General features: G+C 47.4%; 1 protein-coding gene across 2 annotated transcripts in view; it reads left to right on the forward strand.

Moving 5' to 3' along the window:
- Positions 1 to 5,320: 5,320 nt before the first annotated feature.
- Positions 5,321 to 27,800, forward strand: part of LOC115206286 (methyltransferase 16, N6-methyladenosine) — a 28,563-nt gene continuing 6,083 nt past the window's right edge. The window contains exons 1-8 of one of the 2 annotated variants that reach the window (XM_029773063.1): positions 5,321 to 5,370; positions 5,742 to 5,879; positions 13,752 to 13,939; positions 15,787 to 15,927; positions 16,037 to 16,152; positions 16,395 to 16,537; positions 20,823 to 20,892; positions 22,292 to 22,381. In XM_029773063.1, the coding sequence (XP_029628923.1) occupies positions 5,752 to 5,879; positions 13,752 to 13,939; positions 15,787 to 15,927; positions 16,037 to 16,152; positions 16,395 to 16,537; positions 20,823 to 20,892; positions 22,292 to 22,381 (876 nt within the window). In that variant the 5' untranslated portion in view covers positions 5,321 to 5,370; positions 5,742 to 5,751. Of the gene's footprint in view, positions 5,450 to 5,741; positions 5,880 to 13,751; positions 13,940 to 15,786; positions 15,928 to 16,036; positions 16,153 to 16,394; positions 16,538 to 20,822; positions 20,893 to 22,291; positions 22,382 to 27,800 lie in introns of both variants that reach the window. The other variant, XM_029773061.1, reaches the window with a different exon arrangement.

The following is a 27,800-nucleotide window of genomic DNA, read 5'->3' on the forward strand; positions in this document are numbered from 1 at the left end:
TGGTGAGGTTGGGCCTGGCTCTCAGTTGGAGTTCCAGTTCATCCCAAAGGTGTTCGATGGAGATGAGGTCAGGGCTCTGTGCAGGCCAGTCAAGATCTTCCACATCAATCTCGACCAACCATTTCTGTATTGACCTTGCTTTGTGCATGGGGGCATTGTCATGATGAAACAGAAAAGTGCCTTCCCAAACTGTTGTGCTTGTGTGCGGCTGCTCGTCCATGGAAACCCCTTTCATGAAGCTCCTGACTAACAGTTCTTGTGCTGACATTGCTTCCAGAGGCAGTTTGGAACTCGGTAGTGAGTGTTGTAACCGAGGACATGAGATTTTTACGCTCTACACTTCAGCACTCAGCATTGCTGTTCTATGAGCTTGTGTGGCCTACCACTTCATGGCTGAGACATTGTTGCTCCTAGATGTTTCCAGTTCACAATAACAGTACTTTTACATTTACATTTAAGTCATTTAGCAGACGCTCTTATCCAGAGCGACTTACAAATTGGTGCATTCACCTTATGATATCCAGTGGAACAACCACTTTACAATAGTGCATCTAAATCTTTTAAGGGGGGGGGGGGGGGGTTAGAAGGATTACTTAATCCTATCCTAGGTATTCCTTAAAGAGGTGGGGTTTCAGGTGTCTCCGGAAGGTGGTGATTGACTCCGCTGTCCTGGCGTCGTGAGGGAGTTTGTTCCACCATTGGGGTGCCAGAGCAGCGAACAGTTTTGACTGGGCTGAGCGGGAACTGTACTTCCTCAGAGGTAGGGAGGCGAGCAGGCCAGAGGTGGATGAACGCAGTGCCCTTGTTTGGGTGTAGGGCCTGATCAGAGCCTGAAGGTACAGAGGTGCCGTTCCCCTCACAGCTCCGTAGGCAAGCACCATGGTCTTGTAGCGGATGCGAGCTTCAACTGGAAGCCAGTGGAGAGAGCGGAGGAGCGGGGTGACGTGAGAGAACTTGGGAAGGTTGAACACCAGACGGGCTGCGGCGTTCTGGATGAGTTGTAGGGGTTTAATGGCACAGGCAGGGAGCCCAGCCAACAGCGAGTTGCAGTAATCCAGACGGGAGATGACAAGTGCCTGGATTAGGACCTGCGCCGCTTCCTGTGTGAGGCAGGGTCGTACTCTGCGAATGTTGTAGAGCATGAACCTACAGGAACGGGTCACCGCCTTGATGTTAGTTGAGAACGACAGGGTGTTGTCCAGGATCACGCCAAGGTTCTTAGCACTCTGGGAGGAGGACACAATGGAGTTGTCAACCGTGATGGCGAGATCATGGAACGGGCAGTCCTTCCCCGGGAGGAAGAGCAGCTCCGTCTTGCCGAGGTTCAGCTTGAGGTGGTGATCCGTCATCCACACTGATATGTCTGCCAGACATGCAGAGATGCGATTCGCCACCTGGTTATCAGAAGGGGGAAAGGAGAAGATTAATTGTGTGTCATCTGCATAGCAATGATAGGAGAGACCATGTGAGGATATGACAGAGCCAAGTGACTTGGTGTATAGCGAGAATAGGAGAGGGCCTAGAACAGAGCCCTGGGGGACACCAGTGGTGAGAGCACGTGGTGCGGAGACAGATTCTCGCCACGCCACCTGGTAGGAGCGACCTGTCAGGTAGGACGCAATCCAAGCGTGGGCCGCGCCGGAGATGCCCAACTCGGAGAGGGTGGAGAGGAGGATCTGATGGTTCACAGTATCAAAGGCAGCCGATAGGTCTAGAAGGATGAGAGCAGAGGAGAGAGAGTTAGCTTTAGCAGTGTGGAGCGCCTCCGTGACACAGAGAAGAGCAGTCTCAGTTGAATGACTAGTCTTGAAACCTGACTGATTTGGATCAAGAAGGTCATTCTGAGAGAGATTACAGGAGAGCTGGCCAAGGACGGCACGTTCAAGAGTTTTGGAGAGAAAAGAAAGAAGGGATACTGGTCTGTAGTTGTTGACATCGGAGGGATCGAGTGTAGGTTTTTTCAGAAGGGGTGCAACTCTCGCTCTCTTGAAGACGGAAGGGACGTAGCCAGCGGTCAAGGATGAGTTGATGAGCGAGGTGAGGTAAGGGAGAAGGTCTCCGGAAATGGTCTGGAGAAGAGAGGAGGGGATAGGGTCAAGCGGGCAGGTTGTTGGGCGGCCGGCCGTCACAAGACGCGAGATTTCATCTGGAGAGAGAGGGGAGAAAGAGGTCAAAGCACAGGGTAGGGCAGTGTGAGCAGAATCAGCGGTGTCGTTTGACTTAGCAAACGAGGATCGGATGTCGTCGACCTTCTTTTCAAAATGGTTGACGAAGTCATCCGCAGAGAGGGAGGAGGGGGGAGGGGGAGGAGGATTCAGGAGGGAGGAGAAGGTGGCAAAGAGCTTCCTAGGGTTAGAGGCAGATGCTTGGAATTTAGAGTGGTAGAAAGTGGCTTTAGCAGCAGAGACAGAAGAGGAAAATGTAGAGAGGAGGGAGTGAAAGGATGCCAGGTCCGCAGGGAGGCGAGTTTTCCTCCATTTCCGCTCGGCTGCCCGGAGCCCTGTTCTGTGAGCTCGCAATGAGTCGTCGAGCCACGGAGCAGGAGGGGAGGACCGAGCCGGCCTGGAGGATAGGGGACATAGAGAGTCAAAGGATGCAGAAACGGAGGAGAGGAGGGTTGAGGAGGCAGAATCAGGAGATAGGTTGGAGAAGGTTTGAGCAGAGGGAAGAGATGATAGGATGGAAGAGGAGAGAGTAGCGGGGGAGAGAGAGCGAAGGTTGAGACGGTGCGATACCATCCGAGTAGGGGCAGAGTGGGAAGTGTTGGATGAGAGCGAGAGGGAAAAGGATACAAGGTAGTGGTCGGAGACTTGGAGGGGAGTTGCAATGAGATTAGTGGAAGAACAGCATCTAGTAAAGATGAGGTCAAGCGTATTGCCTGCCTTGTGAGTAGGGGGGGAAGGTGAGAGGGTGAGGTCAAAAGAGGAGAGGAGTGGAAAGAAGGAGGCAGAGAGGAATGAGTCAAAGGTAGACGTGGGGAGGTTAAAGTCACCCAGGACTGTGAGAGGTGAGCCATCCTCAGGAAAGGAACTTATCAAGGAGTCAAGCTCATTGATGAACTCTCCAAGGGAACCTGGAGGGCGATAAATGATAAGGATGTTAAGCTTGAAAGGGCTGGTAACTGTGACAGCATGGAATTCAAAGGAGGCGATAGACAGATGGGTCAGGGGAGAAAGAGAGAATGTCCACTTGGGAGAGATGAGGATCCCAGTGCCACCACCCCGCTAACCAGAAGCTCTCGGGGTGTGCGAGAACACGTGGGCAGACGAGGAGAGAGCAGTAGGAGTAGCAGTGTTATCTGTGGTAATCCATGTTTCCGTCAGTGCCAAGAAGTCGAGGGACTGGAGGGAAGCATAGGCTGAGATGAACTCTGCCTTGTTGGTCGCAGATCTGCAGTTCCAGAGGCTGCCGGAGACCTGGAACTCCACGTGGGTCGTGCGCACTGGGACCACCAGGTTAGAGTGGCAGCGGCCACGCGGTGTGAAGCGTTTGTATGGCCTGTGCAGAGAGGAGAGAACAGGGATAGACAGACACATAGTTGACAGGCTACAGAAGAGGCTACGCTAATGCAAAGGAGATTGGAATGACAAGTGGACTACACGTCTCGAATGTTCAGAAAGTTAAGCTTACGTTGCAAAAATCTTATTGACTAAAATGATTAAAATGATACAGTACTGCTGGCTGGTGAAGTAGGCTAGCTAGCAGTGGCTGCGTTGTTGACTTTGTTTGAAAGTGTAGCTGGCTAGGTAACCTCGATAATTACTCTAAACTACACAATTATCTTAGATACAAAGACAGCAAAGACAACTATGTAGCTAGCTAACACTACCCTAATCAAATCGTTCCGTTGTAATGTATTATTAGTTTCTACAGTGCTGCTAGTCGGTAGAAGTTGACTAGCTAGCTAGCAGTTGTTGACTAGGTAGGAGAACGGTGGGACTGCGCGGTGACGAAAATAGCTGGCTAGCTAACCTCGATAATTACTCTAAACTACACAATTATCTTAGATACAAAGACAACTATGTAGCTAGCTAACACTACACTAATCAAATCGTTCCGTTGTAATGTATTATTAGTTTCTACAGTGCTGCTAGTCGGTAGAAGTTGACTAGCTAGCTAGCTAGCCAGTACTTATAGTTTACTTGGGCAGCTCTAGCTGAAATTTACCTGGGGCAGAAATTTGATGCGCTGACATGTTGCAAAGGTGGCATCCTATGACGGTGCCACGTTGAAAGTCATTGAGCTTTCTGTATAGGCCATTCTACTGCCAATGTTTGTCTATGGGGATTTTATACACCTGTCACCAGCGGGTGTGGCTGAAATAGCCAAATCCACTAATTTGGAGGGATGTCCACATACTTTCGTATGTAGCCTCAGCCTGTCAGACTTCAAAAGGTCCGTGCTATCTGGGATCCTACCCATTGAAGTTGAAATTTAACATGGTTAGGTAAGAAGTTAGATTATTGGTTTAGGGTAGGGACGTCCCAAGGATTCCAGATAGCACTGACACTTCAAAATGTGTCTTTGGTACTGTTTCAAAAAAATATATATATAATAATAAATTTGGAATATCTCCGATTGTAAGCGATATTCAGGTGAATGCCATTGATCTACTAGATACGAAATTCAACAATCGTTTATTAAGGGATATTTTCTACAGGAAGTCTATTCCCTCTGCGATATTTTGTTGGGCATCATCGTTTGATGTAAACTGGCGCCGTGCTTGGCTCACTCCACACAAATTTATGGTGACCAATAAAGTAAAGGAGATCTCCTTTAAGATAATCCATAGATTCTATCCATGTAATAGCTTGATTTCTAAATTTATACTTGATGTTACCAGTGAATGCAGTTTTTGTGAACTAGAAACTGAATCTATTGAACACTTATTCTGTAATTGTTTATATAGTGAAGTGTTATATTTGTTTGACATATTATTTTACTACACTGATTCCACAATTGAACGTGAGTGTCATAAATCTCTTTATTTTATTAGGAAAATATTTCATACACAAATCAAAATTTATGAAGAAAAGGCCCCTTTTCTTAATTTTTTAAAATCTGATTTGGAAAACTATTTAGAGTCTTTAAAACGTATACAAAACAAAATGTCAAAAAAATGTATTCGCTATATGTCTGTATTTGATTTGATATAATGTGGAATAGTTTTTTTTCCTTTTTTTCTCATTTCTTTGGAATCCCTCTGGCTGTTATGTTCATGTTTTGCATGTTACTGTTAAATTAAAAAAATAAAACTGTTTCAAAAAATGCGCGGAATATTGACGTCAACCAATGTCTCGGCGCAGAGTTGTGACTTCATCCACCATCCCGGAAGAAACGCGGTCTAAACGTTTATGCAAGAAGTCTAACGTGAGTTCTCTGCTCGTGTGTGCAAGACAACTGTTGACATTTTCAAACTTTTAGAATATATTCCGAGCGAATATTTCAGGTACTCAAGTCACCAAAAAAAGAGATTAGCTAACGCTAGCGTATCACGTTTAGAGAGGTCTTGCTAGCCATTTTGTTGACAGGCAGCATGGAGTTGAAATGTGCTTTAGCTAACGTTAGCTAGCTTGCAGTTTAATGATGAATGCCTGTTGTTTGCTAACAAGCTAGCTAATACCCACATAGCGTTATCTTTGTATGCTTTTACACGCATCTACGTCAGTTAGCTAACTTGTTAGCCTTCCAACCCTTTGAATAGTTGCAGTTGTAAATACAGCTGTGTCCTTCTTCCACAGTGAAGTGAGAATGTCACTGAACAAATCAATGCACCCGCGGAACCGCTACAAAGACAAGCCTCCGGATTTTGCCTACTTGGCCTCCAAGTATCCAGACTTCGAGCAGCATGTCCACACCAACCTGGCTGGCAGAGCTATGTGAGTACAGGGGCGTATTCATTAGCTACTGACATCGTTGACCGTTTAAGAACCAAACGGAAGAAAACAGTATAACGATAGTTCTATTTGACAAATGCAGATAGGTCCGTTGCGGTTGTTTCCATTTAAGAAACGTTTTGCAACAAAATCGGCGTAATGAATACGCCCCAGTACATATGCTGCAGGCCAGTGGTTCCCAACTCCGGTCCTCAAATATATATATTTATTTAACCTTTATTTAATACCCCATCAACAATCCCGGACAAACACACCTTGATTAGTCAACTTTTCAACTAATCATCAGGCCATCAATGAGTTGAATCTGGTATGTTTGTCAGGGGCTACAACAAAAATGTGCTGTTGGAGGTACTCGACCAGAGTAGGCTGTTGACAAGTTATCTACGACTGAGTGCCATTTTGTGCCACTATTGATTTTGTCACACCAGTAAAACCCATTTGTGTGGCAGGATGATTATTTTTTTTGTCCTTGAGTGCAAAGTGCTGCTAACTTCCCAGCATTTTCTCTCATTACTGTAGCTTTCTCACCTGTGTGTGTGTGTCCTCACTATGTTAGCTGAACTCCCAGTAGGAGGTTCAGAGACTTAGCAGGAGAGAGGCATCAGACTCTTTGATTTTCCTCTCATCCTTTTTTATGGTGTTGTGGTGTTTTTCTCCCTTCCTCTTTTGGAGGGATCAATGGATTTGGGCAGGGATCAATCAATGCCTCTGCAGGGACACATCGCCCAGTGCCCGTCCCATTGAGCTGACCGTTATGATTGGATGGCTGAGTGCTAGAGTGTTGAGAGCTGATGGGGTATGGGGAGGAGGTGAGGTCACTTTAGGTGTTCAGTATTTAGACAGGATGACCTTAACGGGCGTCATTGCTGACAACCATGATGATTAGTAACCAGGCCATGTTGGTGCTATCGTTAAGTTAGACATTACCTATAGACACTAGCTTCCCTGATCTCTATTGGAGCAGGGTTTAGGCAAATGCCTGTGGTTGCTTGTGAGGTTAATCAGCTACAGAGGAAGAAAAAGGATGACTCATGATTAATGTATGCACTACAGACAGAATCTCAGCTCTGATGGGGAGGAGTGGGAAGTTGTAAACCAGGGCTGGAGAGGGACTGGGAGCTGCAGAGTGGGGGGTTATGGGACACAGAGCCTGGGGAGGATGGAAGGCAGTCTCAATTCTCCCTGAGCCACTAACTGCAGCACAGGGTCTGCCAGCCAGTAATTGGGACACACACACAGGGATATGAAATATGCAGAGAGAGCAGAAGAAAGAGAGGTGGGGATGGAAGTGGTGGGAGGGAAGGGACAGAGCGAATGAGTGAGAGGGAGCCTAGATGGATGTGGAGATGCAGAGAGCTTTGGTGCTGCTTTCTATCTCCCTGAGTTGCTTTTCAGATCACATTTCTACTGTTAAGATTGTCATGACTCTTCTTCACAGCACAGAGGCTTGAGAGAGATTTCTTTCACAGAACTGACAAGGGGGAAGATTGTGTGATTGAGTCCTGAGTCCTGTCACATATCACATCGTGGTGTGCTTTTGTGTGATTTACCCCCCTCCTGGTTGTGGGAAAAACAAACATGCTGGCTGCTGAAGTCAGACAGTCATGGGTTGGACAATTATTTCAGTTCCAATCTTAACAGAACCCTTATTTTGTTTCATTCCACTGTTCCGACCGGCAAAATGAAGTTCTGAACCAGTTTGAACAACAAAAAAAGAATGGTTTACATCATTCCTTTCTGTTCCTTTTTAAATCTTTGAAATACATTTTTTTTTTTACATTTAGCTCAGCGTTAAATTACTTTACCAGTCAGTGCAGGGAAGGTATTTACATGCATTGGACAGGCGAGTGTAGGGCGCGAGATGCAACAGAAATGTTGTTTGGCGAGAGAGGGTGGAGGACGAGGCTTGCTTTGAAGCTCTGGGTATCTTGTTATGGCGTGCATTATCTGAATTAGGCCCACAGAATCATACCTATTGAGGAACTTTGAATTTCTTTGAACTTCAGAGTTGGCTTAAAGTTGGAGCAGCTAGCTAGCTAAGAAGCTTGTGAGTGTGCAAAGCGGCACCAGACTATGCTTCGGAGGGGGAGGGGCAGGTTGCCTATGTGCACACACACTGGAATACGTTTCTGAGTGACAGAGTGAGGGCTTTGCATAGGCGCTTTGTTGCACCTGGAACATAAAATAACATTATTAACCGGTTCCCATGCTTTTAAAATAACAGTTCTGTTCTGGGACAGTGTAGATCACCTTTGTTCTGGTTCTGATTCTGTTGTAAAAAAAAACATAATTTGATTTGGAATAGAGATGTGAGGGTCTATGAGAAACCAATTTCAATCATTTCTTTTCATTTACAAGACTAAATAAAGTGTTGTATCAAGAAGCTTAGAGGCGTGATTGAAAGACGTCCTGGTCGACCAGTACTGCCTTCGCTTGTGTCTGCAGGAGAGGTTATTCTGGCTGGATAGGCAGCCAGGTGCAGTAGAGCGAAAGACCTGACAGCTGAGCAGGAGAACAAAGAAAGAGAGGGAGGCTGTTGGGATAATTTTGTTTTTGACATCAACTCAACTGCGCGGTCATCATTACACCTCGTGCTGATCTGGAGCTGACGGGGCCAAATAAAGCACATCTCTCTTGCTCTTCTTCTGTTCTTTCTATACCTCTCTCTTGTCTCTGTCCTGTCCTTCATCTCTGCTTCTTTTTTCTCTGCCTTATTTCTGTCTCTTCTTCCTCTTCTTCCCTCATCCCCCTCTCCTCTATTTTTCTCTCTCTCCCTATCTATCTACTAACTGTGCGGTCTCTGTTTGATGGTAGAGGATGAAAAGTGTCCTGTGTAGCCGGCCTCTCTTTTGCTTCCTTCTAATGACAGACTGAAGGCCCAATCTGCCCCTGGACTAGCCTGTCCAGCACCACTCCAATTAGTTGGTGGATACCCCCCCCATGCTCATGTGTGTATACCCCTCTTGTTTGTACGCTGGAAATGATCCAGCCTCGTCTTTGTGTTGAAATTGGCAACCGTCTGCTCAGTGTGAAAATTACATTGTGTAAATGCAAATGAATGCAGACAGACATGCCGATGGGACCACCAGGTGCAAGCATCTACTGTATGAGTGAAAACATATTGGCGTGGGCTGTGGGTATTTTCATTGTGAATGTGCAGAGTGTGTGTGAGCTAGTTAGTTTATCAGCTGTCTGGCGTGGCCGTTTAGTGACTGTGTGGGTGAGCAGTGAGGCAGAGGAGAGCTTGATGTCCATCTGCAGCAGCCAGGTGGTAATTACAGAAGAGAAAATCATTACTATACAGTACATGACTCGCTGACAGACGGACAGAGAGACGACTCACTGACAGAACTAGACTCTGACAGACAGAAAGAGCTCTATTACATTTTACGTTTTACATTTTAGTCATTTAGCAGTCACTCTTATCCAGAGCGACTTACAGTAGTGAATGCATACATTTCATACGTTTTTTTATTTTTTTCCCTGTACTGGTCCCCCGTGGGAATCGAACCCACAACCCTGGCGTTGCAAACACCATGCTCTACCAACTGAGCCAAACGGGACTAATATTACCATACCTGACTCACTGATGGACAGAATGACTGACTGAGGGAGACAACACAACCTCTTTCTCTAGAGTTAGCTCACTACCAGACCTGCGTGGGTTAAAATATTATTTGTTCTCTTTCAAATATTTCAGCAGCTCTTGATTGAGCTTGCCTGGTGCAATGGAACAAATGCAGTAGTCCCAAAAGTGTAAGATCGTAAACTGAAAACAGACCTACCAGTGAGAGACAAGTCTTCACCCTGAATATCCCTACAATCCAGCACTGCAGCTCTCACACTAGTATGAACACAATTTAAAGCTTCAAGGGAACTTCAAGGTTAGTCCACTGCTTGGCAAATCCTGTCTATGGATATTTTCCTCTTGTTCTTTGCCAGTGATTTAGGATCCCCTTCTGCCACCAAGCAAGTGGTTGGATTAGCATACTTCTGTATTTGTGGTGTATTAATCTGGTAAGTAGCCTTAGTTAAGTACTTGAGCAGCCATTGATTCAGTGGATCAGAGTTATCTTGGGGAGACGACGAGGAGACGACCAATCCCTCTGGGAGATGAATAAACCAGTCTCCTCTCACTGAGCCACACTGGAGCCGGAGGAGACTGAAAGATAGAGAGGAGGGGTATGTGATTGAGAGAAGTTTGACGAGAGGGATGAGAGAGAATTAGCCTTTAGAATTGAAAGATATATTTGGGGGGGTTCTCGTCAAGGAGGGAGAGCGATGTAAGAGATGGAGAGAGCGAGGACTCAATGGCAGAGAGATGGGATTAGGAAGCATGAACCAGAGAGATGACCCAGTCCAGGCGTTCCATCGCGGCTGTCTCTGGCTGGCTGGCTGGCTGACGACCCATGATGCCACGGGAGGGCATAAAAAATTCACCACTCTGGGTGACATTTCATTGGGCTGTCATCGTTTTTGGGGGTGCAGATATTACCAGCAGAGAAACCATCCCTGGTGGGTGGAGGAGGTTTTTTCCCCCTTCCATTAATAAATGGAGCAATGGAACTTTCCATCTCACAGTGGGTTCCTTCCTGGTGCTCTGCTTGAATTGTTACCATCGTAGAAGGCAGGAGGAGGAGGTGGTGGTGAAGGGAGAAATATGGATCAGTCTGAAAACGAGTCCCCTGGCTAGACCATATACAATTCCTTTAGAAAGTATTCACACCCCTTTACTTTCTACACATTTTGTTACAGCCTGAATTTAAAATGGATTCAATTGAGATGTATGTAGATTAGTGACACAAATACCCCATAATGTCGAAGTGGAATTTGAAAATCTATGGCAAGACTGGAAAATGTCTGTCTAGCAATGATTGACAATCAACTTGTTTTATGAATAATTAGCTTTTTTTTTTTTCAGGTGTGCAAAGTTCTTAGACTTACCCCAAAAGAATTGGAATTGCCGCTCGGGTGTGAATACTTATGCAAATTAGATATTTCTGTATTTAATTTTCAATAAATTAGCAAACATTTCTTAAAACATGTTTTCACTTTGTCATTAGGGGTAGTGTGTGTAGATGGTGAGAAATTATCATTTTAATCCATTTTGAATTCACGCTGTAACACAACAATGTGGGATGTCAAGGGGTATGAATACTTTCTGAAGGCACTAGATAGGTAGTTTGTATGATAGAAGTGCGCTAAATCACCTCAGTCTCCCTGATTGGTTGACTGGGTTTCTGATTACCTGGACCTCTGATTGCTTCGCTTGTTAACCAATGAGACCCCCTGATCAGCATGGACTTTGATTAGGGCTGAGCTCTTTACTGAGGATAACTGTGGCTTCTTTGAATGGCTTCAGCTTCTCCTTTGCATTGAACTTAGTGGCCCTAAAAGTTTTCTTTGTTTTATACCTGATGAGCTCTTCTACATACTTAGAAGTGCCTTCTTCATTTAAAGTGGAGCTCCTCGTCTTGGCTACACCTCTGAGTCAGGAACAGTCAGTACATGTTGTGTTAAGTGCAGCGAAAAATAACCTGATGCGGGAAATGGAGCTGCTAATCTGCCCAAAAATGATCCTGTGCATTCAGAATTAAAATGAGTTTAACCTGAAGGTCACCTTTCCATCTCTCTCTGTGCTGATGGACTACGTCAGTGGTGGGGGGAGACGTGGGGGCTAACTGTGCTGCTGGCTTCTGGCTTCTTCAGCTGCAGCAGTTCCCTCGGTAGAAATGGATTTGTTCATCTCACTGCACTAGGACTGTTCTTGTGCTCATCACAGTTTCACTTCTCTCATGAGGTCACATTCTTCTGTTCCATCTGCTGATATTTTGCCCCCCCCCCCCCTTCTAATTGCTGTACTTCCTCTGTCTTTCCCTTTATTGTCCTCTCACTATTGTATTTCCAAATGCAGCGGGAAACTGCTGAGTATGCCTCCGCCCAGGTAGTTTGGAGACCAGAATTCCCTGTGTACTCACCCACCACAGCCCACAACCCTCCTAACAACAGATCTCAACCTTCGTCCCCCTCACAACCTTACTCTGCTTTCATTAGGTCAGGTTCCCGTAGGCTTCTTACTGCCCTTATCATTCCACCGGAGTCACAGACAACATCAATTCTCTCATAAACGTGGTTTATACTGCCACCGGTTTGTCCCATGTCCCACACCGTCCATCGTCTGGCGCACAAACGTCCACCCTACAATGTGCGTCTCGATCTCGTGCACGCTCACGCTTCTTCCGGTATCAGCCATATTGCTCCAGCGTGGCTGGATTTACGTGTGCTTTACTGCCTGTGTGGGGTGGTTGCCATAGAGATCCGGCGTTGCAGTGCTCTGCAGTACATACGCACACACACACACACACATTAAGGTCTAAAAATAGAAGGCTGAGCAGGCAGGCTCTGAATGGCCTCGTTCTCTGCATATTGATCATCGGACTGCTTCTAAGGAGAAGGGAGAAACTGTGAAACCTGACGACTACCGTAGCCAATGCCTAGGCTTTAGCTCAGTGGGCTAACACGGTCTTCAGGGACACGGGTTCGAACCCCAGTCTGTCACATTTGTACTATATAAATTACACTTTCCCCCACAGGCACGTAGTCTAACTCATCCTCTCCCTGTAGTCACGCTCGTCATCAGTGAAAGTCTCTCTCCTCTTTGCTGTAGCTGTGGTGAATAGGCTCTCCGTCTCGCCCCCCCGAACCCAGCTAGGAGGTGCCAGACGCTCCTATCACCAGGTGTCTAATTGCTGTCTGGAGGTGTGAATGCAGCACACAGACTGGTTAATTACACACATCTTGCTCTATCTGTCCCACTCTTTGTTTCTCAAACCCCAAAATTCTTTTGTGTGTTGTTTCTCAAACACAAAATGTGCTTTAATGCTGGAAAATATGATTTCTGTATCATTAGCGAAGAAGTGTAAATTGATAAGCTCATTTAATTTGTCGACGGGTCATATCGTGGTGGTTGACGTGTGATGAGCAGTAATGAGGGGGATGGGAGATATGGAGCACTGGGCTGCTCGGGAAGGGAAGGGGGGAATGCAGTCTAGGGCTGCCTGGAAGAGGGGCGGTTTATGTGACATGGTGTCAGCCTGGAAGGGTGGTCTTTAGGAGAAGCAGCCGTGGCAGGGTGGTCTTTAGGAGAAGCAGCCGTGGCAGGGTGGTCTTTAGGAGAAGCAGCAGGGGCAGGGTGGTCTTTAGGAGAAGCAGCAGGGGCAGGGTGGTCTTTAGGAGAAGCAGCAGGGGCAGGGTGGTCTTTAGGAGAAGCAGCAGGGGCAGGGTGGTCTTTAGGAGAAGCAGCAGGGGCAGGGTGGTCTTTAGGAGAAGCAGCAGGGGCAGGGTGGTCTTTAGGAGAAGCAGCAGGGGCAGGGTGGTCTTTAGGAGAAGCAGCAGGGGCAGGGTGGTCTTTAGGAGAAGCAGAAGGGGCAGGGTGGTCTTTAGGAGAAGCAGCAGGGGCAGGGTGGTCTTTAGGAGAAGCAGCAGGGGCAGGGTGGTCTTTAGGAGAAGCAGCAGGGGCAGGGTGGTCTTTAGGAGAAGCAGCAGGGGCAGGGTGGTCTTTAGGAGAAGCAGCAGGGGCAGGGTGGTCTTTAGGAGAAGCAGCAGGGGAAGGGTGGTCTTTAGGAGAAGCAGCAGGGGCAGGGTGGTCTTTAGGAGAAGCAGCAGGGTGGGGTAGAATTGATTTGCCATTTAATTTAGAGCTTCTTAGTTAGTGGCTCTCTTTGTGAGTTTACAATAAATGTGTTAAGGTCTGGGTTTATGGTGTAGTTGTTGTTTTTGTTTTACCTGTGTAGTTATGGTGTACTTACTTTAGCATTGTAACTACAACATCTGTTGCCCCTCCCCCTCCTGCAGGCTGAACTTCAAGGAGCCAGAGGCGGTGCGAGCCCTGACCTGTACCCTGCTGAAGGAAGACTTTGGGCTGACTATAGATATCCCTCTGGAGCGTCTCATCCCCACTGTGCCTCTCAGACTCAACTACATCCACTGGGTGGAGGACCTGATCGGAGGCCGGGGGGAACCACGCAGGGGCATCGACATCGGTACAGTTCTGACCTCTGATAAACCCCTACTAAATATATCCCCTCTCCCTTGATCTCTTTGAAATGAACCATCCATCTTGTTTCAGCCATCATTGCTAGATGCCTCTTTACCACCAGTCCTATGTTCTGTTTCTGTAGAGGAATACATGGCTTTTATAAGGCCTGGCCCTTTAATCCCTCCACGGGTTCTTAGTTACATTAGACAGTTGGTTTCTCACCTGTCTATATTGATATAGCACAAATATCTTCAATGCTAAATGGGATGAATAAACTCCCATTGGGGCGGCAGGTAGCCTAGTGGTTAGAGCGTTGGGCCAGTAACCGAAGGTTTGCTAGATTGAATCCCAGAGCTGACAAGGTCAAAATCTGTTGTTCTGCCCCTGAACAAGGCAGTTAATCCACTGTTCCTAGGCCGTCATTGTAAATAAGAATTTGTTCTTAACTGACTTGCCTAGTTAAATAAAGGTTAAATAAATAAAATAAAATTCCCATATAAACATCACATCAGTAATGGAGAGTGGTCAAGTTATTTAGTTTGTGATCATGTTTGTTTGCTCAAGGGATATTCCTCCAGCAGTAGCCAAACCGCACTTCTTAACACCCGCCCGCTTAACCCGGAAGCCAGCCACACCAATGTGTCGGAGGAAACACTGTTCAACTGACAACCGAGGTCAGCCTGCAGGCACCCGGCCCGCCACAAGGAGTCGCTAGAGTGCGATGAGCCAAGTAAAGCACCCCCGGCCAAACCCTCCACTAACCCGGACGACGCTGGGCCAGTTGTGTGCCGCACTATGGGACTCCCGATCACGGCCGGTTGTGATACAGCCCGGGATTGAACCCAGGTCTGTAGTGATGCCTCTAGCACTGCGATGCAGTGCCTTAGACCGCTGCGCCACTTGGGAGGCCCAGTGCATTACATATGACCAAAGCCTATGGGTAGTATTGTGCTATATAAGGTGCTATTTGGGGGACAACCTATGAGAACGGCTGCCTGACATTGAGCATTACAGGCTAGCAGAGAGGGGCTGCCTGGCACAGGTCTAGCCCAGGACACATATTAACAAGTCTTAGTTGAGTGCTGATATAGGATCAGTTTTGCCATATGAGATCATAATGAATATGAATTTAATTACAGGGGGGACCTGATCCTAGATCCGCACTCCTACTCTGAGACATGTTTTTAATACAGGCTGACTCTTACTAGTCCAAGAGTAGCTGGCTGCCCGTGTGCATCACAGACTGGCACAGAGACTGGCACAGAGACTGGCACAGAGACTGGCACAGAGACTGGCACAGAGACTGGCACAGAGACTGGCACAGAGACTGGCACAGAGACTGGCACAGAGGGGCTGCATGATGGTTGGCACATCCACCTTCGGATCCCACATGTACTGTAGGCCTATCTATTTCCTGTAGACCACTGGATATCACTGGCCAAATCCCCATCCACATGTCATGGCTGGTTTCCTGCTCTATCCATCAGAGAGTGTGATGTGTGTGTTCGTCAGTTTAGCTCCTCAGGGAGACGGACAGGTCAGTGATTGGTGACCCTGGTGCCTGGTCCATTCTGTAAGCTGATTGGAGCTGTCACTCTCCTGATGGATAGCCCCAGGGCATTACTCTCTCCCAAAGCTTGACCTGCGAGGTGCCATCTCACCCATCTCCACTGCCCCAGGGGACCTCACTGTGGTTGGGTAGATTGGAGGCCCTGGTCTCTGTTAGACCTGGATGATCTGATCATGGCTGTCTGGATCACCTCTTGCTAATTCATTATGGACAATAAGAGACAGCGGGAGTGGCATTGAATACACACACCCTGTCCCTCACGTAGTGTGTTATATCCCCAGGTACTGGAGCGTCCTGTATCTACCCACTGCTGGGAGCCTCTATGAACGGCTGGCATTACCTGGCTACTGAGGTAGATGACATCTGCTTTGACTATGCCACCAGGAACGTAGAGCAGAACAACCTCTCGGACCTCATCAAAGGTCAGTGGCAAGCTGTCCATTGGTAGCCGCATTGTAATGTTCCACTACTGAAAGGAAGATGGCTTGAAAACTTGTTGATAACGTGTCCGTGCCCTGTCTCATGTCCCAGTGGTGAAAGTTCCCCAGAAGACCCTGTTAATGGACGCTCTAAAGGAGGAGTCAGCCATCGTCTATGACTTCTGCATGTGTAACCCTCCCTTCTTCGCCAACCAACTAGAGGCTAAGGTAGGCCTCTTTAGATGGAAAGTGTTCTGAGAATCTGGAAAAACGCCTTTATAAATCAAATTTATTCACTGTTTACCTCCCACTCTATTTTTCTCTTTTCCTTTCTTTACCTTATCTCTGTCACTCCCTCTTTCTCCTACCCGTTACTTTCTCGCCCCATGCCCCTCTTTTCCTCTCCTTCTCCCCCCTCTCTTTGCCTCCCACCCTGTTCCTCCCCTCTCCCCCTGCCCTCTTCTCCCCAGGGGGTAAATTCCAGGAACTCTCGTCGTCCTCCCCCCAGCTCAGTGAACACAGGTGGAGTGACAGAGATCATGGCTGAGGGAGGAGAGCTGGAGTTTGTCAAGAGGATCATCCACGACAGCCTGCAGCTCAAGACACGCCTGCGGTGAGAGAGAGTGACACACACAGGACGTGTGCGCGTAGTACACACAAACACACCACACATTGGTCCCCATCAGTACACTGGGTGTGGTGGAGTAGCGTTCAAGATCGCATCACGCTGGTTTCCAAATGCTTTATGAACTCAGCAAAAAAAGAAACGTCCTCTCACTGTCAACTACTATTTGTATGAACATAACAAGATTTTATCAACTGAGACATAATGAAGGAAAAAGGAAACCGCACACTGCTCTCGATAGTATCGCTGATATTTAATAAGCTTACGTATCGGCCTCACGGCCTTCGTCAGAGCTTTTCAACTGAGACATAAACTGAACAAGTTCCACAGACATGTGGCTAACAGAAATTGAATGTGTCCCTGAACAAAAGGGGGGGGTAAAATCAAAAGTAAGTCAATGCAAGCTGGTGGCCACACTAGATACTAAGTACTGCAGTGCATCTCCTCATGGACTGCACCAGATTTGCCAGTTCTTGCTGTGAGATGTTACCCCACTCTTCCACCAAGGCACCTGCAAGTTCCCGGACATTTCTTGGGGGAATGGCCCTAGCCCTCACCCTCCAATCCAACAGTGGGATTGAGATCCGGGCTCTTCGCTGGCCATGGCAGAACACTGACATTCCTGTCTTGCAGGAAATCACGCACAGAACGAGCAGTATGGCTGGCTGGTGGTATTGTCATGCTGGAGGGTCATGTCAGGATGAGCCTGCAGGAAGGGTACCACATGAGGGAGGAGGATGTCTTCCCTGTAACACACAGCGTTGAGATTGCCTGCAATGACAACAAGCTCAGTCCGATGATGCTGTGACACACCGCCCCAGACCATGACGGACCCTCCACCTCCAAATCGATCCCGCTCCAGAGTACAGGCCTCAGTGTAATGCTCATTCCTTCTACGATAAACGCAAATCCGACCATCACCCCGGTGAGACAAAACCGCGACTTGTCAGTGAAGAGCACTTTTTGCCAGTCCTGTCTGGTCCAGCGACGGTGGGTTTGTGCCCATAGGCGACGTTGTTGCCGGTGATGTCTGGTGAGGACCTGCCTTACAACAGGCCTACAAGCCCTCAGTCCAGCCTCTCTCTGCCTATTGCGGACAGTCTGAGCACTGATGGAGGGATTGTGCGTTCCTGGTGTAACTCGGGCAGTTGTTGTTGCCATCCTGTACCTGTCCCGCAGGTGTGATGTTCGGATGTACCGATCCTGTGCAGGTGTTGTTACACGTGGTCTGCCACTGTGAGGACGATCAGCTGTCCGTCCTGTCTTCCTGTAGCGCCGTCTTTGGCGTCTCACAGTACGGACATTGCAATTTATTGCCCTGGCCACATCTACAGTCCTCATGCCTCCTTGCAGCATGCCTAAGGCACGTTCACGCAGATCAGCAGGGACCCTGGGCATCTTTCTTTTGGTGTTTTTCAGAGTTGGTAGAAAGGCCTCTTTAGTGTCCTACGTTTTCATAACTGTGACCTTAATTGCCTACCGTCTGTAAGCGTCTTATCGACCGTTCCACACGTGCATGTTCATTAATTGTTTATGGTTCATTGAACAAACATGGAAAACAGTGTTTAAACCCTTTACAATGAAGATCTGTGAAGTTATTTGGATTTTTACGAATTATCTTTGAATGACAGGGTCCTGAAAAAGAGACGTTTCTTTATCTGCACCACTTTCCTAGACCCCAAATATAATATAAAACAGCCAGATTGTTATCAGTTGGTGTTACAAATGCACCCTTACATCCTAAATGAAAGGTAAGGAGGGATGATAGAGGGCCACTGATGGAGGAGAGCAGAACGATGGGATGGAGCTGTCACCCAGAGTTTGTTTAATGAATTGGCACCAGGAGTAAACAGTCCCCCACCCCTCCCGGCAGTATCTGCATGCCCGCAGGGAACAGCTCTGTGTGTGTGTGTGAAAGAGTGACTTACATTTGATCACACTGCACACGTGGTGACAGAGACAAGTGGCTGACTTGGAAGGTGTGTGATTGCATGTGTACGAGTGTGTTGAACTGTGTCACTACCATATTTTTGTGTGTGAAGATGATTGTCAACCACAGGAGAGTGTGTGTGTTTGTGTAAAAGATGAGTGGTCCTCGCAGGGGGAAAAGTGTCCATCTCTCTCTGTCTGTTTGCCTGCATGTGTCTGTGTGTTCACACCAGTGTACTTGTATGGTGCGCTTGGCTGGTGTTGAGTGTCTGCCACAGGGGAAGGTGTGCCGGCTCTAGTCTCCCTCTTCAGTTCTGTTCTTTCCTTTCCTCCCCTGCAGTGTGTGTAGTTTGTTTGGGGCCGGGGCCAAGGCAGCAGTAGCAGGCTGTCACTCCGCACACTGCATGCTGGGACAGCAGAGCTACCACCAGGTGTCCACGGAAACCAAGCCAGCCCCTCTGATTGGTCCTCTGAGACTCACGACCCCCCCACCCCCCCCTTCAACAACACTAAACTGTAATTACTCTCACCAGACTATCACACACAGATACAGTCATACACACACCCCAACCACCAGCCAGGAAAGTCCCCCTTTTCAACGAGATGCCCTCTGCTAGTCATGGTCTTTTATTGATCTGATAATCACTAGCTATGTGGAGGGTAATAACGTTGTAATCACCGGTCTTTGTACTCTTGGAAGGAATAGCTTGAAAATAAATGTACAACTCTGCCAAGAATCTGACTGCTTCTGTCTGACCCCCTATGGGATATTTTAGTTTTTGGGGGATGGAAGGTCTTACTGGAGGAAGGAAGTGGGGAAGCGTGTGTGTGTGTGTGTGTGTGTGTGTATGTGTGTGTTAACATGAATGTTCAGCCTCCTCTCTGCATGACAAAGTGGGGAACATCTGGGGATATTACAGGTCCTCAATAATTCATGGTGCCACTTGAGGTGAGGCCTTTGCGCCCCTACCCAAAACCCTCTCACTCCCACCCTTAACCCCTCCCCACCCCTACCCAAAACCCTCTCACCCCCACCCTTAACCCCTCCCCTCCCCACCCCTACCCAAAACCCTCTCACTCCCACCCTTAACCCCTCCCCACCCCTACCCAAAACCCTCTCACTCCCACCCTTAACCCCTCCCCACCCCTACCCAAAACCCTCTCACCCCCACCCTCAACCCCTCCCCACCCCTACCCAAAACGCTCTCACCCCTACCCTTAACCCCTCCCCACCCCTACCCAAAACCCTCTCACCCCCACCCTTAACCCCTCCCCTCCCCACCCCTACCCAAAACCCTCTCACCCCCACCCTTAACCCACCCCTACCCAAAACCCTCTCACTCCCACCCTTAACCCCTCCCCACCCCTCCCCTCCCCACCCCTATGACTAGCCAAGTTCGAAAATATGATCTTGCAGTGTTTAGCTTTCACAAGGCAATTCAGAGAACCCGACTGTAATTTTGGTAAGCATAGAAAGGAGTCATGAGTGCATTCAGGTTTGTGCCCCCTGGCGAATTCTCTTCACAATAATCACACAGCCTCATTCTCTTCAGAACATCCCAGGGTGTGACGCCATGTCATCTTGTAACTGTACATCAAACATAATGATCCTAAATGTTGACATTGTACACAGCATGCACACAGAGCAGTGCACATGTGGCAGTACACAATTTTCGGGGACTGAAAGCACTACTTTCAGAACTACTGGCTAAGAAGTATACAAAAGTACCGGAGAATCTCTTGAAAAGATTGTGACATTACCATAACAATAAACACGCCATCCTCACCATACACAGCATTGCTCATAGATGTATAGTATCTAGGCCTAATTAATCTAGACAGGACGGGCAACCCAACCAGACAAGGTTTGTCATGCGTCGTTTAGTTTTCCAATACAGATTGACTCACTGTTGGTTTGTCTATTTCTCCCTGCTAGGTTTGTCTCTGTGTGTTTCTCATGCTAAGTTACTCTGTATTTATCCTTGCTGGTTAGTACTGAGGCTCTATATGCTGTTCTATTGATTACAGTATCTCTTCATTGCAGAGGAAAGAGATTGATCTGCCCTGCCATGGGCTGGACTTCAAAGCTCTGTTTCACCATAGAGACTCATACTGGCCCTGTTGTCTCTCTCTCTCTCTCTCATATATATTTATATATGTAGTAATTACAACTAACCTCTTTGCCTCAGAACTATAGAAAGTCAGTTAGGATGGTTTTCCATGGAGGGAAGCAAGAGGTAGATCATATATCTGCCGCTTGTTTGATCGCAGGCAGGGGTTCATGCCCAGCGTGCTGGACTCTCTCTCACACACACACACTCCTAATAGAGTATTATTCTTCCAGGTGGTACAGTTGCATGCTGGGAAAGAAGTGCAGCCTGGCACCTTTGAAGGAGGAGCTGAGAAAACAAGGGGTGAGTGCACAAACACACACACACACACACACATCTGTACGCTCACACAGACCTGCGTATATTTGAGACAGTCTTCAGAATGGGAGCTCCGACGAGGAGACATTTTATGCTCATACATGATCTTATACACACAGCACTCGCAAACATGTACAACACACAGATGCTCTGTACTGTACCCAGCCCGGGTACAACACACAGATGCTCTGTACTGTACCCAGCCCGGGTACAACACACAGATGCTCTGTACTGTACCCAGCCCTGGCATGTGTTAAACATATCCTGATTCCCCATATATACCCAGTGATAAGGTGAGGTAATGGAGGGTTGAATGAGCTCCCTCCCACCATCTCTAATACCACCTCTGAGACGGAAGAGGGGGATCAGATACCTTCTGAACCGTAACGGATCAAGCCTGGCTAATACGCTGGCTAAGCAATGTCACAGCCCAGACCTGATTGAGCTGATTTTTATTAGCCTTGCGTGACAAACGCATGGCAGGGCCTACACACAAACATTCATATTACACACAGGTACGCATACACACACAGACATGTAAGTATGCACACACACGGTAGGTCAGTGCCACTAATGTTCATTAGCGCCATTATCCTAGCTATTAGCCCCTAGCACATGACTGCTAACTGACTGACTGACTATAGAGCTTAGTCTCCAGCCCTGTGCCAGTCGCTTACCTCCGAGATTACGAGACTCATTCACTGGGGATGACTGGCACAGCAGCTCCCATGGTGTTAACCACACACATGTCAATCACTGGGGGAGGACCATCCCACAATCCCATGCTCCTCCAGAGGTGTCAGAGGGCTGTCGCTGCTCATTAGTGTTAGTGCAGCCTTGGCCAGAGTCCAGCGCAGGCAAGAGGGTGGGGGTGTAATAGGAGACCTAATTAATATGCAAATGCTATTTGCACCCTGTATCTCTCTCCATCTTCCTTGTTCTCTCTCGCTGCTTGGTTCAGGGGGTGTTTAGGGGTCAACATGGCGCTCTCATATAGGGATGCGTCTTCTTGCCTCTGAGATTCATGTCTCTGACCTTTGACCTGCATCCCTGGAGCACATTCCCCACTGAAACCCACTGCTTATTGATTGTGTGTAGGGAGGCGGTATCAAGTGGATACTATTCAAGAGTCTTTTACACTGATCTTCCAGGTCCTTCATGCTTATTGGAGGCTCTTCTCGTGAGTGCTCAGCTCTGGCACTAAGCGCTGTATGTGTAAATGTGTCCTGTTCACACCTTGAAGGATGTCGTGCTGCTCTCCTTCACCTGGACATGCTGGGAATGTGCCTCTGTAGAGCTACGTGTGTATTGCTATGCTTGTTGGTGTCGTCTGCTCCATTAGCGTTGTCTAATGTTCTCTGTATCGGTCTGTTTCCGTTCCCAGGTACCCAAAGTGACCCACACGGAGTTCTGCCAGGGACGGACCATGCGCTGGGCCCTGGCCTGGAGTTTCTATGATGACGTTACTGTTCCGGTAAGCTGGCTCTGGTGGGTGGTTCCCCTCGGGTCCTCTCCCAACCAGTGGTGGTTCTATACCATTTCAACTGGGGGGGGCCAAGCTGGGGCCAGTTGTTCTGTTAGAGGGGCCAGTTACATTAGACGTTATTGTTGTCATATTGTTTTCTTCACTGCATTGCAGGCATTAGCAGGCAAAAGACCATGTTCATAATCATTAGTGTTCCGCGTTGCCACTGTCTAATAACGGATGTAAAAAAAGAACGATAGCAAAAATTAGTTATGTAAAAATTATTTCATACTCCACATTTAGGGGGGCCACAAGGGGGTCCAAAAATGTTATCACAGGGGCACTGGCCAACCCAGAACTGCCCCTGCTCCCAACCAGTTCATCTATAGTAGGAGAGAAGGAAGGCATAAGCATGGCATCACCTCTCTCCCTCATTCCCAGTCATCCAGAGCCATGTCCTAACTACACCCCTGCTGCTTTTCCAGACGTTCCCAACCTCCCCACACTTCCTTAATAATGCATTCCCGGCCCATCCCACTCCATTCTCCAGCCAATTCCGTAAGAGAACACAGGCAGCACTCAACCCACCCTCTGGGGAGATGTTTGCGTCCCTCCCCTAATTTGTTGTATCCAGGCAACAGTTGCCGGGGCAGGAGTGCGCACACGCACGCCATGCCATTAGGCTTTTGGGCCACTGAGGGAGTGATAGAATGAGAGAGATGAGGGAGAGAGAAGAGCGAGCAAAGGGCATCAGAGCTCAATATAAGAGTGTGAAAGATGGAAATATTGGAAATAAGAACGAGCGTAAAAAGGGAGCTAGAGAGGCCTGTGGATTTTTTTTTTTTACTTTTAACCTTTTTAACTAGGCAAGTCAGTTAAGAACAAATTCTTATTTACAATGACGGCCAAACCCGGACGACGCTGGGCCAATTGTGTGCCGCCCTATGGGACTCCCAATCACGGCCGGATGAGATACAGGGATTCGAATCAGGGACTGCAGTGACGCCTCTTGCACTGAGATGCAGTGTCTTAGACCGCTGTGCCACTAGGGAGCCCAATGGAAAGTGGAGTGTTGCAGTATATGAAGACTCCTTTGGTGTCAGTCAAATTCTTGTAGTCCCGTTTGCCTTTCACCACAAAGGCAGCTGAGCAGAAAGATTGGCCTACATTTTACTGCCCTCTCTCCTCACACAGTGGAGCACTCCATTACCAGGCAGACTGGGGAGGAGTGTGTGGGTGTTCTATGCATGAATTGTGCATATGACTGTGTGTGCAGGTGAGTGTACAAATGTGTCTGTGGCCTACTTAACCCATAGTTTACTAGAGCAGGCACCTGTGCGTACTAGTAACTAGCTTCCCCGTGGCACCACTGCCTGTGTTTTCAGCACAACCTGGTGATTGAATCAATAGCTCTGACATCTGACTGATGTGTAAGGCAGGAAGTGAGTCTCACCAGCCACATTGACAGAATCTGATCCCTTCATTACACACAGAGAGAGAGGGGGAGAGAGAGACATACTGAGGACGATAGAGAGAAAGGTACAGAGACCATAAAAGGAGACTTGGAGAGGGAACATGAAAATCAAAGCTCTCTAGCTCTTGTTGGTATGTGTTCTCTGAGTGTCATGTGACAATGTGGGCCTACAGCAGGGGGCGTGTCTGGCATGCAGGAGAAGATTTACAGCAAGGGGCATGGTTAGGGAGGGGTCAGAGGTCAACAGGAGCAAGACCCTGGTATTGAGGTTCTGGGAGGGGGCTAGCCCTAGCTAGGTTCAATGGCCATCTCTCTTCTGCTGATCTGTCTGTGTGGTCAGTAATTGAATATCAGGGGAGCCGTGCTGGGGCTCTGTTTGTTCAGCTGAGCACCCAGGCTTGAGTCCTGGTTAGAGAATTGGGGCAGACTGGCTGCTAGAGAGAGAGAGAAACAGACAGACTGGCTACACTAGATGACTAGAGCGAGGTGTGGTCAAAACAGAATACAGAATCCTATTTTTCGTGTGTGTGTGGACTGACCACACATTTGAGTGTATGAGTGGGTGAGTCAGGTTAATAATGGAAAGGGAAAAAGAGGGAAAGAGCAAAGATGAATCACTGGAGACCAAAGAGGGAACTTAAAGCCGTACACACACAGACTAGATGAGGAGAGGTGTTCTTTCCTGTCAGTGGTTTTTGTGTATGTGCTTGTGTGTAAGTGTTTTTCTGTGTATATGCTTTTGTTTGTGTGAATCTGTGTGTGTACATGCATATGAGTGTGTGTAGTGCGTTACTGTGTGTATTTATGTCAAGGATATGCTGTACAGACGGGCTACAATCCTTGATGGATTGTATAGATTTTTTCTTCGTTTGAGCTGCAGGGGCTTACTGAGCAGAGAGAGAGGCTGGGAAACAATCAGAAACGCATGAAGCTGCTATAACCAGGCCTGGCTGGTATAGACTCACAAGACAGACCTGGGTTCAAAAACTATTTGCAATCTTTCGTTTGCTTTAGCTTTCCTAGAGTGCCAGATGGGCAGGGCTAGTCGTTTTGCGATTGCCTGGCTCAAAAGAACCAATAGAACGATCTTAATCTAGCCCAACTAAATGATAAAAATAGTATTTGAATCCAGGTATGAGTCTAGACCAGTGGTTCTTAACCTGGGTTCGATCGAACCCCAGGGGTTCGGTGAGTCAGTCTCAGGGGTTCGGCGGAGGTCAAGACACACACCCGACTCATATGATTCGTGATGACACGCCCCGCTTGGCCATCATTGGCTGCAGGTGATCACGCAACATCGCTTGGCCTATCTGTGCTGCAGGGAATTTGGCGCGCTCAGTAGTCGAATTGTGACTGTCGTGATGGTACGTCGTGTGATTTCTTTCTTAATATTTTAATCCCTTCATACTAACTATGTCGAGCAAAAAAAGAAAGTGGTCGGACGAATATGTACAATATGGATTCACATGTATAACGGAACGTGATGAGAGTCAGCGTCCTAACTGCATGATTTGCAATGCCAAGTTGAGCAATTCTAGTCTAGCACCGGCAAAACTAAGAGAACACTTCCTTAAGCTGCATGGAGATGGACAATACAAGAACACAACGCTCGCTGAATTCAAGGTGAAGAGAGCCATTTTTCCAATTAAGAAGGGTTCGGTGAATGCGCATATGAAACTGGTGGGGGTCAGTACCTCCAACAAGGTTAAGAACCACTGGTCTAGACACTGTCAATTATTTCTCCTATTGACTAGTCTGAACACCTTTCTTCTATGGAAGGATAATACATGAATTCAACATCTCATAGATAACTGATCTAAGACCAGTTTGAAGGTCGTAGTCCAGTCCTCCATTCTGTGCTGACTAGGTCAGTTGGCCATATTGTCTGAGTGACTGACTGACTGACTTCAATGTCATTATTGCATTGTTTCACTGCAGACCCGATCTGGTGCATTTAAATAGGATTTTATGGACCAATGAATAAATGTTAACCTATAGCACTGTTTAAGGTAGAGAGCCCTGGGGTATTATTATGTGGGGACTTGCTAAGGGAAGGAATGCTTCCACTATAGCAGCGTGGCAGCTCTGAGGCAAGGCACAGCAGGGCCAATGTCATTGATGAGGTGTAGGACATGGAAGGAGCGCCCCCTTGTGGTGTGTGTTGATATTACCAACTCAATTTTCTTATTGGTATGGTTCTTTGCCTTCACAATTAAATTTGTTGACACAAAGATGAGCTAAGGAGGATAAAGAATAGCAGTCACAGGGAGGGAGAGACAGGTATGCAGGTCATGACTCATCCCTGGCCTAAATCTACAGGAGTCCAAGACTATCTCTCTCGCTCTCCATCAATCCCTCTTTCACTCACTCACTGACATTCTCTTTCATTCACTCATTGTCACACGGAATGAGTGAGCAAAAGTATTTTGCTTCCTCTTCTCCGTCCGCTCTTCTCCTCCTCCCTTTCTTCCCTCATCTGTTTCTCTCCTCCTCACTACATCTTCATCCATCATTCCCCAGCTGTCCAGAGGGATTTCCATGGTGACTAGGAAAGTAGTGGAGCAGGTTGAGAGCTTCAAGTTCCTTGGCGTCCACATCACCAGCAAACTAACATGTTCCAAGCACACCATGACAGTCGTGAAGAGGGCACGACAAAACCTATTCACCCTCAGGAGACTGAAAAGATTTGGCATGGGGTCTCAGATCCTCAAAAGGTTCTACAGCTGCACCATCGAGAGCATCCTGACGGGTTGCATCACTGCCTGCTTTGGCAACTGCTCTGCCTCCGACCGCAAGGCACTAGAGGGTAGTTCGTACGGCCTAGTACATCACTGGGGCCAAGATTCCTGCCATCCAAGACCTCTATACCAGGCGGTGTCAGAGGAAGGCCCTACAAATTGTCAGACTTCAGCCACCCTAGTCATAGACTATTCTCTTTGCTACCGCACGGCAAGCGGTACCGGAGCGCCAAGTCTAGGTCCAAGAGGCTTCTAAACAGCTTCTACCTCCAAGCCATAAGACCCCTGACCATCTAATCAAATGGCTACCCAGACTATTTGCATTGCCGACCCGCTCTTTTACGCTGCTGCTATCTCTTATCTATGCATAGTCACTTTAATAACTCTACGTACATGTGCATATTACCGGTGCCCCCGCACATTGACTCTGTACCGGTACCCCCTGTATATAGCCCCGCTATTGTTATTTACTGCTGCTCTTTCATTATTTTTGGGGTATTTTCTTAAAACTGTATTGTTGGTTAAGGGCTTGTAAGGAAGCATTTCACTGTAAGGTCTACACCTGTTGTATTCAGTGCATGTGACAAATAACATTTGAAGTGAGACTTCACTTTAGAAATGATTGTTCAGTCAACGTCGTCAATGTTTAAGCTTGTGTGTGTTTGTGCGTTCTTTTGTGTCAGTTTCTCTGAGGGTGTGTAGTGTACTACTTGTGTATTTTTTTCAAACCTTTCTGAATTTAAAAGTAATCCTCGAAGTAATCATCGAGTTTTTCAAAAGTATCTAATCTGATTACAATATTTTTGCTGGTAACGGATGACAGTTACCGTTTTTTGGTAATCCCATAATGTAACCGATTTAAATCCATTACTCCCCAACCCTGCCTGTGTATGTTTAAGTATTTACAGTGCATTCGGAAAGTACTTTTTGCACATTTTGTTACATTACAGCCTTATTTTAAAATGGATTAAATATTTTCCCCCCCTCAATCTACACAAAATACCCCATAATGACAAAGCAAAAACCTTTCTGAAATTTGGGGAATGTATCGAAATAAAACTGAAATCACATACGAGTATTCAGACCCTTTACTCAGTACTTTGTTGAAGCACCTTTGGCAGCGATTACAACCTGGAGTGTTCTTGCGTATGACGCTACACGCTTGCCACACCTGTATTTGGGTAGTTTCTCCCATTCTTCTCTGCAGATCCTCTCA

Source organism: Salmo trutta, chromosome 13 (genome assembly GCF_901001165.1).
Source record: "Salmo trutta chromosome 13, fSalTru1.1, whole genome shotgun sequence".
Classification (NCBI taxonomy): domain Eukaryota; kingdom Metazoa; phylum Chordata; class Actinopteri; order Salmoniformes; family Salmonidae; genus Salmo; species Salmo trutta.